Below are 13,560 nucleotides of genomic sequence, written 5' to 3' on the forward strand. Positions count from 1 at the left end.
CTACGGAAGCTGCCGCAGGACACGCGGAAAGGAAAGAGAAGGACCCTGTGAAGGGGCAAAATAGGCAGGTGGAATTTTACGAGGTCAATGATCTGAAACCTGGTGAGATAAACAGACTTTGGGCTAGAAAGGATGCAGAGGTAGGTTGAGTTCTAACCGGTGGCGGGCGGGAGCAAAGGAATGCATTTAAAGGGGCCGGAAGCCCAGAATAAGACATTTAAAGGGACAGGTGACCTGAAGACAAAAGACATTTAAAGGTGTAGATACTCCAAATAGAGAAAATTCCAGACCTGCTCAGCAGACGGAGATATCGAAAGTGGTAGATTTTGAAAGAACATGACACTTTAACAGAATAGGAATCGAGACGCTTTTAGGATCCTGGGGCTTGGGATTACGTTAAAGATGCCGGAGTAAAGGAAACGTTTCTAAAGGTTGTGACTAGAGAAGATTGAGCCTTCCTCTAAGAAGGAAGGTACGCTCCTGCACTCTCCCAGTGTCTTTTCTGGCTCTTCCAGGTTCCCTTGACCCCCCCGACTCTGTACGCAGGCTATGACCCCCAGTATCCTGTAGACCTGGAGGCCCCTCAGTGCTTACGGCCCCTGTTTGGGGGTCTGAGTGGCTACTGGAGAGCCTTGCAAAAGATCAGACAGAGCAAGACCATGGCGTCTAGGGCCTCTGAACTACCTCCAGGACGCAGTGTGACGGCGGGAATCATCATTGTTGGAGACGAGATCCTTAAGGTGTGTCTAGAACTGAAGAGGGGAACGGCGTGTTATTTTACTGTGGGCTTTCTTTCTGGTGAAAGGTGGTGAGCCAGGGTGGGAAAACTCTTGCTTGCCGAAGTAGGACCCTGTAGCAAGTTCCAACATATTGGAGGAAAAGTGAGCCTCCTGTTATTGAGTTTTTCTGTTAAAAGATGGATGGCTACTTTCCTACAACTTTGAATGCGGGGAAAGCCACACGACAAACAATTACAGGAGGAACAGTAAGTAGAGGGAGCACAGGTGTAATTAATGTGCATCCAGCCTATTTGGAAGTTTTTCAAGGAGCTCAGCAAACTGGATACTCGAGCTAGAAGGAAAGTACTAGAAGAGAGGACTCTATTCTGGATAATCATAGATGTTACTGGAGGATATGGCAGGCATAGGTTTGTAACAGTAATTTTGACCCTGGTCTTTTTTAGTGTTTACAAGAAGTTGGCATGTACTTATTATATCACATGTGGCCTTACAAATTCCAAGTCCATGAAGCTGGGTTTTTTTTTAATTACAAATCTCAATAGATTATGAAACAGCTTCAAAGAGAAATTTGCCCAAGGTCACAAGCCTACAAAGTGCTAGGAACATGGTGGTATACACCTTCAGTCCCAGCACTTGGAAAGCAGAAGCAGGAGGATTTCTGTGACTTTGAGGCCAGCCTGCTTTACATAGTAGGTTCTCAGACAGCAGGACTACACAGAGAAACCCTGTCTCAAAATAAATAAAAGGAAGAAAATGGTAGAGATGGAATTCTAGCCCAACTCTTCCTTATTCCAGAGCACAAACTTTCTGAGACAAGATCTGACTGAGTAGCCCTGACTGTCCTGGAACTCACTGTGTAGACCAGGTGGCCTTGAACTCACAAAGGTCTACCTGCCTCTGCCTCCTGAGTGCTGGGATTAAAGATATGTGCCACCATGCCATGCTTAAAGGTTTTTATTTTATGTTTATGTGTCTGTGTGTGTATCTGGGAATGCCCACAGAGACCAGGGGAAGGTATAAAATCCCCAGAGCAGGACTTAAGACTATTGTGACCAGTCCAGTGCCAATACTGGGAACCAGACTGGAAAAGCAGCGAGCATTCTTCGACTCTAGAACACAAACATTTTATTTTATTTTCAGACAGGTTCCAACACAAATTCTTAATTACTCATCCCTCTATAAAGAACAAAGACCACAACATAGCCAGCCAACCTTCAATGATTGCAAAAAATCTGAACTTTATCCTGTATGCAGTTGGACACAGAACACATGTTTTTGAGCACAACGTGATTCAGTGATCATGGTGACACATTATAGAAGACAGGGAGCAGAGCATAGTGGCAGGAGGCTGGAAGAGAAGATGCTGAGACTTTTCAGAAGGGGAGCTAACAAAATAAAAGGCCTAACTGACCATGGACAGGTCTGGAGTGCCACTGGGCAATATGACAATAAGCAGGCATGTGGTGAGACTGCAAAATAGGCACTTGGAGCCAGGGACTAAAATTGAAGCTGCTGGGTTTGGTGATTAAGTCAAACTGTGAAGCCACACTGAATTAATGATTGAGTCTATAAATATAGGTGAGGTCAAGATCAAAGTGCAGACTTGACAACCAAATCCATAAATGCAAGTGAGGTCAGAATGAGTGGGTAGCAAAGCAACCTCAAGGAGGATCGATCCCCTCTCTCCATTCGGATGGGTATTCCCATTCCAGGCTCCTTGGCAGCCTAAGGAGGTACCCTAAAACAGAACACCCCATCACTAGACAGATGTTGTTATCTCCCCCTCTCCCTCCATCCCCAGCACTGACAGTCTTGTCCCCCCTCCAATCCCTAGGGACACACTCAGGACACCAACACTTACTTTCTCTGCCGGACACTGCGCTCCCTGGGGGTCCAGGTTTGCCGAGTCTCTGTCGTACCTGATGAGGTAGCCACCATTGCAGCTGAGGTCACCTCGTTCTCAAACCGCTTCACTCACGTTCTCACTGCGGGGGGCATCGGCCCCACTCATGATGATGTAACATTTGAGGCAGTAGCCCAGGCCTTTGGGGAGGAGCTCAAACCACACCCTGAGCTCCAAACCGCCATCAAAACCCTAGGAGAGGTGGGTTGGGAGAAGCTGTCGCTGGTGCCCTCCTCAGCTCGCCTGCATTATGGCACAGATCCTCGAACTGGCCAGCCTTTCAGGTTCCCGCTGGTCTCTGTCCGAAATGTCTACCTCTTCCCAGGAATTCCGGAGCTGCTGCGTCGAGCGATGGAGGGATTGAAAGGACTGTTCCAAAACACAGCCGTGCAGTTCCACGTGAAGGAATTGTATGTGGCTGCTCCTGAGAGCTCTATTGCCTCCATCCTAACTGAGGCCCAGGCCCACTTTGGGCGTAGGCTTAGCCTGGGTTCCTACCCTGATTGGGGCAGCAATTACTATCAGGTGAAGCTGATTCTAGACTCTGAGGAAAAAGAGCCCTTGGAGGAATGTCTGGCCTATCTGACTGCTCACCTGCCTCAGGGATCATTGGTCCCCTACCTGCCCAATGCTGTTGAGCATGCTGGTGAGGCTGTATACAAACTCGCTCAGTCAGGTAGGAGTCTCCTTGGGGAAGGCAATGTGGGGCAGAGTCTGGGTTCTCTAGATCTGGTACTGCTGCAGAGGGCTCCCCACAGATGCAAGAAAAGTACAAGAGATTCGCTATTGAGCCGTTCATTCTTCCAGTAACTACTGATGACCTCCACTCGGCAGCACTGTGCTGGGGTTGGGGTTGTTATCGCTTGTCAGAATGTGTGTGCTCTACCTTGAGAAGGGATGGGTTAGCTGCTAGACAGGTGATCATAGATGAGATGTGAGTCTGAAGTGGATTTCACCCCGAGATAGCAGCTTTGATCTGGGGTCAGAGAAAGGTTCTCTGAACAAATGACAACAAGCGATGAGGATTTGGTTGGACCTGGAGATGACTGGAAGGAAGGAGATGGAGCTGCAGAGGATGGAAGGCAACCCAAGCACCCCATACTCCCACCCCTCGGTCCCTGCCCCAGAGGAGAGACCACAACCCTATGTGAGGTGGGGCTGAGTAGCAGGTGGGGAGACAGATAGTGTGGGACAGCCTGAAAGTGGATTTAACCCCAGAACACTGGGAAGATAGCGACAGCCATACATACCTAGTTGACATTCTCTTCCCTGCCTGTGTGGCAGGATCTTGTCTGGGGAAAAAGGTAGCAAGTGCCCTACAGACGATTGAGACTGCCCTTGATCAGTACTGCCTCGCCAAGCTCTGTGTAGGCTTCAATGGTGGCAAGGACTGCACTGCCCTCCTACACCTCTTCCATGCTGCCGTGCAGAGGTAAGCCTTCCCCTGGGAGCTTACACCCCAGAAGCAGCTACTCAAAACCTCCTCAGGCTCAGAAAGGGTGCATAGGTGGGGCTTGGAAGGAGGGTAGCTGGGTGCCCAAGCAGTGCCATCCCTCACCATATTTACTGAGCATCTGTGTAGTCAACCATCCCCCACCACAGGGAAGTCAGAGTCCAGCTGTGCAGGGGACATTTACCAGAAATCATATGAGCTGGCATGGTAACCATCCTAGCAGTCGGAGGAGGGGGAGTGACGGTGCCTCATCTGAGCTCAGGAACTAGCCTAGGGAGTGTTTGGTATGGTATGTACCTCATAGGAGCCTTGGTCAGAAGAGTGTTGGATCCTCAGGGCAGGAGTTACAGATGGATTGTGGGTTACTGTGTGGGTTCTGGGAATGGAACCCAGGTCCTCTGCAAGAGCAACAAGTGCTTTTAATTCCTGGACTAACTCTTCAGCCCATGAGTTTTTTAAAGCCCTATCTTAAAACAATCTTAGCTGGGTGTGGTGGTGAATGTCTTTAATCACAACAGAGGGGCATGGAGGTGGATTGTTAGGATTTGAGGCTAGCCTGGTCTATAGAGTGAGTTCTGGGCCAGTCAGTGTGACCCAGTTCTTTTTGTTGTTGTTTTGTTTTTATCTTAGAATAACAGAAATGATGCTTAGTTTGAGAGTGGAATGAAACAGGCAAACTGGCACAAACCTGTAACCCTAGCTCTCAAAGCAGGATTGCAAAGCTTAAGGCCAGCCGCTACATAGTGAATTATAGGACAGCCTGAGCTACACAGCAAGACCCTGTCTCAAAACAAGGATAAGAGATCAGAGTGGGCGGGGGCGGTGGTGGCGCACACCTTTAATCCCAGCACTCGGGAGGCAGAGGCAGGTGGATCTCTGTGACTTCAAGGCCGGGCTAGACCGACAGCCTCCAAAACAATACAGAGAAACCCTGTCTCATAAAAACCAAAAAAAAAAAAAGAGAGAGAGAGAAAGAGAGAGAGATCAGAGTGGGCTTCTCAGAGGAAGTGGGTCTGGGTTTGCTGAAAGGGGTGAGAGTGTCTGGCAGTGGTGACACACAGCTTAATCCCAGCACTCAGGAGGTAGAGGCAGGTAGATCTCTGTGAGTTCAAGGCCAGCCAGGTCTACAGAGTGAGTTCCAGGACAGCCAAGGGATATACAGAGAAACCCTGTCTGGAAAAAAAGAAAAGTGTGTGTGTTGGGGGGGGTAGTGTGGGTGTTGATTCTAGGAGCCAAACAGAATATTGAGCTCTCTGGAGACCAGCTTTCTGTCCACCCTGGCAAGTCTGAATCCTTACTCTCCCCAGGAAATTTCCTGATGTTCCAGAACGTCTCCAGATCCTGTACATCCGTAGCATCTCACCTTTCCCTGAGTTGGAACAGTTTCTACAAGACACCATTAAGAGGTATGGGGACCTGAAGGTTTGGGCTCCATGAGGGTCTTGGCAGAACTGGCCCTGATGTTCATCTCTGTTCTCTTCCTCCCGAAGGTATAATCTGCAGGTGTTAGAAGCTGAGGGCAACATGAAGCAGGCCCTGGGTGAGCTTCAGGAAAAGCACCCCCAGCTGGAGGCTGTCCTAATGGGCACCCGACGGACTGACCCTTACTCTTGTAGCCTCAGCCATTTCAGTCCCACCGACCCTGGCTGGCCGTCATTCATGCGCATCAACCCGCTGCTGGTAATTCGACAGGACTGTCTGCCTTCCCCTTGCCCACTGGGAGGAGGCTAGAGCTCAGGGGCTCTGTCTCCCAAGGGAGGCTGTGCTATTTGTTCATCCTTTTAACCAATCAGTGACAGGCATTGTGCTTTTCACTGTGGTCAAAACAGTGACCTGGACCTATGATAGTGGTCAGGCTGGAGAGATAGCTCAGTGGTTAAAAACACTAGCTGTTCACCCCCAGGACCCAGGTTCAGTTCCCAGCACCCACACGGCAGCTCACAGCTATCTGTAACTCCAGTTCCAGGGGATCTGACACCCTCACACCAGTGTGACAGCAGTCATGTGTTCATACTTGGATTGGAATTGAAATGAAATGCAGGGCTGGAGAGGTGACTCAGAGGTTAAGAGCACTGACTGCTCCTCCAGAGAACCCAGATTCAATTTCCAGTGCTCATGTGACAACTGCCTGTAACTCCTAGATCTGACACCCTCACACATACATGCAGGCAAAACACCAATGCACATAAAATAAAAATAAAAAATTTAAAAGAAAGGAAATATAGATCATGGGGCTGAGGATGTAGCTCATTTGATATAGTGCTTGCCCAGCACACCTGAAAATCATGAATAATGGCTCATGCCCGTGATTCCAGCCTTCAGGAGAGTTGTAAGTTCAAGGCCAGAGCTGGCAGGATAGCTCCGACAGTAAAGGCACTTGCTGCCAAATCTGATGACCTCTCTTTGATCTCCCGGACACAGATGGCAGAAGAGAACTGACTCCCACCACTTGCCCTTTGAGCTCACACATTCCCTGTGTGGGCCAAGCACACACACACAAATAAATATAATTTTTTTAAGGTTTAAGGTAAGCCTTGGCTACATTGTGAATTAAGGCCAGTCCAGACATACCAGACCCTGTTTCAAAAATAGAAAGGAAAAAGATACTAATGATTAAGGCCACTAAGAGGCTGAGGAAAGAGGGTTATGTGACTTCAAGCCCAGCCTGGACTGCACAGTGACTTCTAGGCCAGCCTGGGTGGAACCCTGTCTAAAGAAAACAAAAGCCCTGGACTACTTACTTTCAAAGGGTGAAGTTTATGGCATGTGATTCATAATGTCATTTTTTTTTTACTTAGATAAAATTTAAAAATAAGTTCTTAGGGCTGGGGAAGGGCTCAGTTGGTAGAGTACCTGCCTGGCTTGTACAAAGCTGTAGGTTCAATCCCTAGTACCACATAAAAGCAGGATGGTGCTCAGTTGGTAGTGTGCTTCCCTGAATATACAAAGCCCTGGGTTCAGTCCCTAGCACCTCACTTACCCAAGCCTGCCCATCCCCCACTTGCCTTCCATTTCACCAATCTAGGTAAGTACCACTGGGGACTTGGGGGTGGCAGGAGGAGCAGAAGTTCAAGGTCATTCCCAGCTGCATGGTCAGCAAGACCAGCCTAAGACGTGTAAGGCATACCTAGTGGTGCACACCTCAGTTCCCAACAGATGGGAAGATGAGGCAGGAAGATGGCCATCTTTTTGTTTTGTTTTGGTTTGGTTTTTTTTTTTGTTTTTCGAGACAGGGTTTCTCTGTGACTTTGGAGGCTGTCCTGGAACTAGCTCTGTAGACCAGGCTGGCCTCGAACTCACAGAGATCCGCCTGCCTCTGCGTCCCGAGTGCTGGGATTAAAGGTGTGCGCCACCACCGCCCGGCGAGGATGGTCATCTTGAGATCTGCATGAGCTACATAGTAAGGCCCTGCCGGGAGGAAGGAAAGAAACACACTGTTATGTGTATGGGTGTTTTGCCTAAATGTCTGTCTGAGTACCGTATGCACACAGAGTCCCTGGAACTAGAGTTAGATGTGGTTGTGAGCTGCCATGTGGATGCTAGGAATTGAACCTGGGTCCTTTCTCCTGCCCTGACAGCCACTTCTTAAGTTATACTGCCGCCACATTTCAAATGCCCATGGGGACAGACACTGGGGAATGGGAACTGACAGGGGTAAGGACTTTCCCCGCCTCTCTACTTAGGCTAAATGGAGCAAGGTCCAGCAGCCATCCAGATAGCAAGCATTCCCCAAGGCCAGGGGAACAAAAGCACCTTTGATGGGTCTATCCCGGGATGGCAGTGGTAGATGTGGTGAGGAGAGCTCTGATGACTGGTTGTCATTTCCCAGGACTGGACCTACAGAAACATCTGGGATTTTCTGCGCCAGCTGTTTGTCCCATACTGTATCCTGTATGACCGAGGGTAAGGTTGGTGGTGGGGGAGGCAGGGTGAGAGGATGCTGGGTAAGGAGATCCCGCATGTCATCTACGTGCCCCTGTTTCAACACTCCAGGTACACATCACTGGGCAGTCGGGAGAACACAATGCAGAACCCAGCCCTGAAGTGCCTGAGCCCAGGAGGGCACCCCATCTACCGCCCGGCATACCTACTGGAGAATGAAGAAGAGGAAAGGAACTCCCGCACATGATCTTACACGTGCTGGGGACAAGGCTGAGGGATATAGTCTGTCATGTCAGTAAACTGTACCTCACACAACCTCACACACCACTGTTGGTGCCTTTCTGCTCCAAGGTCAAGGGAAGCAGAAGTAGACCAGGGCTGCCAGCTCTGAACTGGCAGTACTCACATGGGGGCCCTGGGACTAGAATATACTAGAAACCAGTGATGTTCTCTGTCAAACAGGAGGAGGCAGCCAGACAGAACTGCCTGCTTTGGAGGGAAGTTACGCTCTCCTGACTGTAAAGGGTGAGAGACGGAGTGACCAAGCCTTCCCATTCTAACCACCACCCGTCTATAGGGCTGATTCAGCCTGTTCCAAGGCCCAGAACCTTCTTTTGCTAGACCCTAGAGCCTTTGTCTTTAGTCATGAGGCCTGATGGGGTGGGGACAGCAGATAAAAGGCCCCAAAGGCAGCATCCACGCTCTTCCACTGAACTGCTGTCCACATGAAACCACTGATGCAACCCCTGGCCCAGGCCCTGCCCTTCTCTCTCGGAAATGTTCTTCGAGGCCCGGGTCTCCAGGTGCCTGTCCTTAAGATGGGCACAGGGTGGGAGGGCTTACAGCGAACTCTGAAGGAAGTAGCCTACATCCTCCTCTGCTGCTGGTGTATCAAGGAACTTCTGGATTAGTGGTGGCAGGGAAAACCTCGTCACCCTGACACCGAGACCTGCATCCCTCAGGTGGGGTGGGGAGGGCAGATGTCAGGAGGTGTGGCTGCAGCTTCTGTGGTGGAACCTGCAACCTAGCTCTCCCATCTTCTCTATTGCTCTAAGATTCCCAGAGCCAGCTGGCCTTCACCAAGGACAGGCCACCAACAAGTGAAGAGTGAAATATGGACCCTGCTTTGGGCTGTCCATCTGTCCAACCTGCCTCATCCTGGGGCATCCCGTCTCTGGTGTACTTCTGGTAGGCACAAGCTTGGCTTGCTGGCTAAGACTCCGATGAGACTGCAGCAGGATCTAGTACTCCTCCAAAATTGGCACAGTGAGCTCACCAACCCGGATGACTGATCTGGCCATGTACTTGAAGGACCAGGAATGGACTGCCCCTAAGATCTCTGGTAATCATGGAACTACACATATAATAAATAGGCCTTGAGGCCAGAATTTCTGAATGTCTAAAGGGGACTGAGGACATGTGTGCCTGGAAAGGGCTTTAGAGTCAGAGTGCACACCAAGGCCGGATAGATTTGAGACTGAAAACAAGGTTTGTTGACTCTGGTCCTGGGATAGAAGAGCAAAACAGAAAGGCCAGGTTCCTCCCAGACTCCGAAATATGGACAGAATGGATAGATAGAGTCGTATGCTGTGAGACCCAGGGTGCGAGGATGGGGATCCAAAGACTCAGCCTCTTTCCAAATAGGAGATGTGACCTAGGAAGCTCCCTGTCTCTAAGGAACCTGGGGAGCATACTGGGCCAGTCCCCATCTTGTGGAAGGAGTCCCAGTTCAGACACAGCTAAAAGAGAAAATATCTGTGTGGCCCCAGCACGCCTCTGTCAGGACACAGTCTGAGTGAGTGGATGGGCTTCTCACTTCCCCTTGGCAGCTACCAACATACACTTTCCTTGAACCAACAGAGGTCCATGTACACGTATATCAAGTTGTTCATACCGATCACACCCTCGCCCAGGCCCCCCCCATTGTCACTCTGGCCTAGCCATTGCCCACCTCTTCCTTCCCTGCAACACTGCCCTGGAGGAGTATATGGTTCCTGTCTCCCCTGGAACCAGCTCTTCGCTGGCCTTTTTCTTAGTCAATTTCTTTTTCGCTGGGCCTTTTGTTGTTGTTATTGTTGGTTGTTTGTTTGAGTTTTGGTGTTGGGGACTGAACCCAGGGCTTTGCACCTACTAAACATGGCTATTCCATAGTCTGATTTTGGTTGGCATACAGATACTATATATACTAGTTGTAGTGACCCACATCTTTAATTCCAGCACCTGAAAGGCAAATGCAGGCAGATTTTGAGACCAACCTGATCTACATAGCAAGTTCTAGGCCAGCCAGGGCGATACTGTGTGACTGTCTCTAAAATAAATAAGTGAATACTTTTAGCTTGTTTTTTGGTTCTCTGAGACAGAGTTTCTCTGTGTAGCCAGGCTGGCCTGGAACTCATAGAGATCCACTTGCATCTACCTCCTAAGTGCTAGGATTAAAGGCGTGCACCACCAGTTTAGGTGCTTTGGATAAACAGGAAACCCTGTTCCTACCAGTGGATCTTGTATTAGAGTAGTTGGGAAGGAAACCTCATCAAACTGTAAAGTATGTGGATATTATTTGCTGATGGAGAAACAAGAAAATGATATGGAGGTGGATATAAGCCAAGCCTTGTAGGGTAAGTTAGAGCTGGGGCCTTAGCTTCTTTTTGTTTGTTTGTTTTTAAGAGTTATTTATTTATTGCCGGGCGTTGGTGGCGCACACCTTTAATCCCAGCACTCGGCAGGCAGATCTCTGTGAGTTCGAGGCCAGGCTGGTCTATAGAGCAAGTTCCAGGACAGCCTCTAAAATGGTACAGAGAAACCCTGTCTCGAAAAACCAAAAAAGAAAAAGTTATTTATTATGTATACAGTGTTCTGTCTGCTTGCAGGTCAGAAGAGGGCACCAGATCTCATTACAGATGGTTGTGAGCCACCATGTGGCTGCTGGGAATTGAACTCAAACCCTCTGGAAGATCAGCTGGTGTTCTTAACCACTGAGCCATCTCTCCAGCCCCTTGTTTGTGTATTCAATTGTATTATTCAGTCTGTCTGTGGGCATATGGTACAGAAGCTAGAAGAACTGGACCTGCATGAAGAGCTGCCCAACATCAGTGCTGGGAATCAAACTCAGATCCTCTTCAAGAGCTGTATGTAGCTGAGTAGTGGCGCACACCTTTAATTCTAGCACATAGGAGGCAGAGGCAGGCGTATCTCTGTGAGTTTGAGGCCAGCATGGTCTACAAAGATCCAGGACAGCCAGGGCTAGAGAGAAAAACCCGGTCTTGGAAAAACAAAAAAAACAAAAAGCACAGAACTAACAACAAGAAAACACCAAACAACAACACACCATGCTGTATGTGCTTTGACCACTGAGCCACCTCCACACCCTGCAACTCAAGTTTTTATGCTGGTTAAAACGATTTGAGAACAGACTTTTAGAGTAAGGGCACAATAGGAAGTAACCAGTAGTAGAATGTAGGCCATCCATATTGGTGGCTCAGGTCAGACCTGACATGAGAAGTAGGCTGGATTCTCTGTGTGGTTTGGGTTTGGTTTGGTTTGGTTTGGTTCTTCTGAGACAGGGTCTTATTAAGTAGCCCAGGCTGGCCTTGAATGTAACAGCCACCCCTCTGCCTCAGCCTCCTGAAAACTGGAATTACAGTTATGTCCACCATGACTGGCTTTTGAACTCACCACATTTATATGGCTGGCTGACATACTGGAGGTGTGAGCTTTGTACAGGACATCTTAACAGTACATTTAGCGCTTCCTTCCTTTTTCTTTGTGAAACTTCCAGAGTGCTGGGACTGCAGGTACATGCTTTTTTTCTTTTTTTCAAAAAGAAAGCAGGCCAGCAGCGAGTGTAGAGTGTACCAGTGACAGAACAGCCTGCTGCCATCTGCTGCAGTGGCCCCGGGACTCGGTATTACTAGAAGTCACCACTGCTTTTTATGGCTTGCCAAACAGTGCCCTTTTCTTGCTTTCTCTCTTTGATTTGATTTTTGAGTCAAGCTCTCACTCTGTAATCCTAGCTGCCCTCAAACTTGTGGCAATCTCCTGCCTCAGTCTCCCCAGTCCTGGGATTAGAAGAGAAGGATAAGCCACCATATCTGCTCAGTACCTCTCTAAGAACCCAGAACATGCAGGGCGTTGGTGGCGCACGCCTTTAATCCCAGCACTCGGGACGCAGAGGCAGGCGGATCTCTGTGAGTTCGAGGCCAGCCTGGTCTACAAAGCGAGTTCCAGGACAGCCTCCAAGATAATACAGAGAAACCCTGTCTCAAAAAAAAAAAAAAAGAACCCAAAACATGCCAGAGCTGCTGCCTGGTTCCTGTGAGCCTTCGATCTCCACCCCAGCACTGCAGACAGGGAAACATCGGACACATGCTTGCGTGTGGTGGGCCGAGTACACCTTCCCATTGAACCTAGGGCTCTCCTTCCTCTAGAGCCTGCGTTCTGCCTGGCTAGCTCCTACCCTCCCTAATTCACAGAGATCCACCTGCCTCTGCCTCCCGAGTGAGACTAAAGGTGTGCGCCACCCAGCCCTGTGGCCTCCTTTTCCTTTAAGCTGGGCAGTGCTTAGAAGTGGCCCCCGGGTCTGGCAACTGAGCACAAAGGCTTTTGCCAGAGCGCAGGATACTTGGCAAAGACTACCAGGGAAGTGGTGGATAGAGGAAGCAGAGGCCAGCCAGGGCTGCGCGCTATGGTGGGATGGGTGGTGGAGAGCTGGTCGGAGGACACTGGACTAAAGACTGACAGAGGCCCACGGAGAGCAGTAGCTGGAAAAAGCTTCACAAAGGAAAGACATGTCACACAGTCTGGATGATTTCTGGAGTATATGATGCTTTGACTCTTCTCATAAAAGTCTACTTCAAACTGGGTGTGGTAGCTCATGCTTTTAATCCAGTACCTGGGAGGATTGCCTCCAGTTTGGGACTAGCCTGGGCCACATAGTACATTCAAAACCAACCTGAGCCAAAGAGTGATCCACCCTGTCTCAAAACAAAATAATTGTGCTGTTGTTTGTTTCTCGGTTTTTCAAGACAGTGTTTCTCTAGGTAGCCCTGGTTGTCCTGGAACTCACTTTATAGACCAGGCTGGCCTTGAACTCATAAAGATCCACCTGCCTCTGTCTCCTGAGTGCTAGGAATGAAGGCGTGCACCACTACTGCCCGGCTGACAAAATAATTTTTTAAAAAAAACAAAACCTCCGCCAGGCGTTGGTGGCGCACACCTTTAATCCCAGCACTCGGGAGGCAGAGACAGGTGGATCTTCATGAGTTCAAGGCCAGCCTGGTCTACAGAGCAAGTGCCAGGATAGGCTCCAAAACTACGCAGAGAAACCCTGTCTCGGAAAAAAAAAAAAAAGAAAGAAAAAAAAAAAAAAAGAAAACCTCAATATGTAGGTAGCTTTGTCTAGCCTGGAATTCACTATGTAGATGAGGCTTACCTAAAACTCACAGAGATCTGCCCATCTTTGCCTCCTGAGTACCTGGCTCAAGTATTTTTTTAAAGTATACTTTAGGGCTCAGTGGATAAAGGTGCTTGCTGTCGAGCCTGATAAATTCAATCCCCAGGATGAAAGGAGAAAAGGAACTCCTGCA

General features: G+C 49.2%; 2 protein-coding genes and 1 long non-coding RNA gene across 6 annotated transcripts in view; 2 read left to right on the forward strand and 1 right to left on the reverse strand.

The window, feature by feature from the left end:
- Flad1 (flavin adenine dinucleotide synthetase 1) lies at positions 1–8,298 on the forward strand. 2 transcript variants are annotated; one of them, XM_013120606.3, is made up of 8 exons: positions 1–140; positions 547–740; positions 2,575–3,319; positions 3,928–4,075; positions 5,404–5,502; positions 5,587–5,776; positions 7,926–7,999; positions 8,090–8,298. In XM_013120606.3, the coding sequence occupies exons 2-8, from the start codon at positions 660–662 to the stop codon at positions 8,223–8,225; spliced, it is 1,473 nt and encodes a 490-aa protein (XP_012976060.1). In that variant the 5' UTR covers positions 1–140; positions 547–659; the 3' UTR covers positions 8,226–8,298. The 2 variants fall into 2 exon arrangements, with proteins under 2 accessions (XP_012976060.1, XP_012976061.1); XM_013120607.3 differs by having other exon boundaries at positions 2–140; positions 516–740.
- The window catches only part of LOC110342786, a 15,868-nt gene continuing 4,156 nt past the window's right edge, over positions 1,849–13,560 (reverse strand). For all 3 annotated transcript variants that reach the window (XR_005879459.1, XR_005879460.1, XR_002384954.2), the window contains 2 exons: positions 2,602–4,494; positions 1,849–2,478 (listed from right to left, as the gene is read on the reverse strand). This is a non-coding gene — a long non-coding RNA (uncharacterized LOC110342786). The remainder of the gene's footprint in view (positions 2,479–2,601; positions 4,495–13,560) is intronic.
- Positions 8,497–9,370, forward strand: LOC101840302 (lens epithelial protein). The gene is made up of 2 exons (XM_040752401.1): positions 8,497–8,940; positions 9,034–9,370. The coding sequence occupies exon 1, from the start codon at positions 8,704–8,706 to the stop codon at positions 8,887–8,889; it is 186 nt and encodes a 61-aa protein (XP_040608335.1). The 5' UTR covers positions 8,497–8,703; the 3' UTR covers positions 8,890–8,940; positions 9,034–9,370.

Source organism: Mesocricetus auratus, unplaced genomic scaffold (genome assembly GCF_017639785.1).
Source record: "Mesocricetus auratus isolate SY011 unplaced genomic scaffold, BCM_Maur_2.0 Super-Scaffold_100009, whole genome shotgun sequence".
Taxonomy (NCBI): domain Eukaryota; kingdom Metazoa; phylum Chordata; class Mammalia; order Rodentia; family Cricetidae; genus Mesocricetus; species Mesocricetus auratus.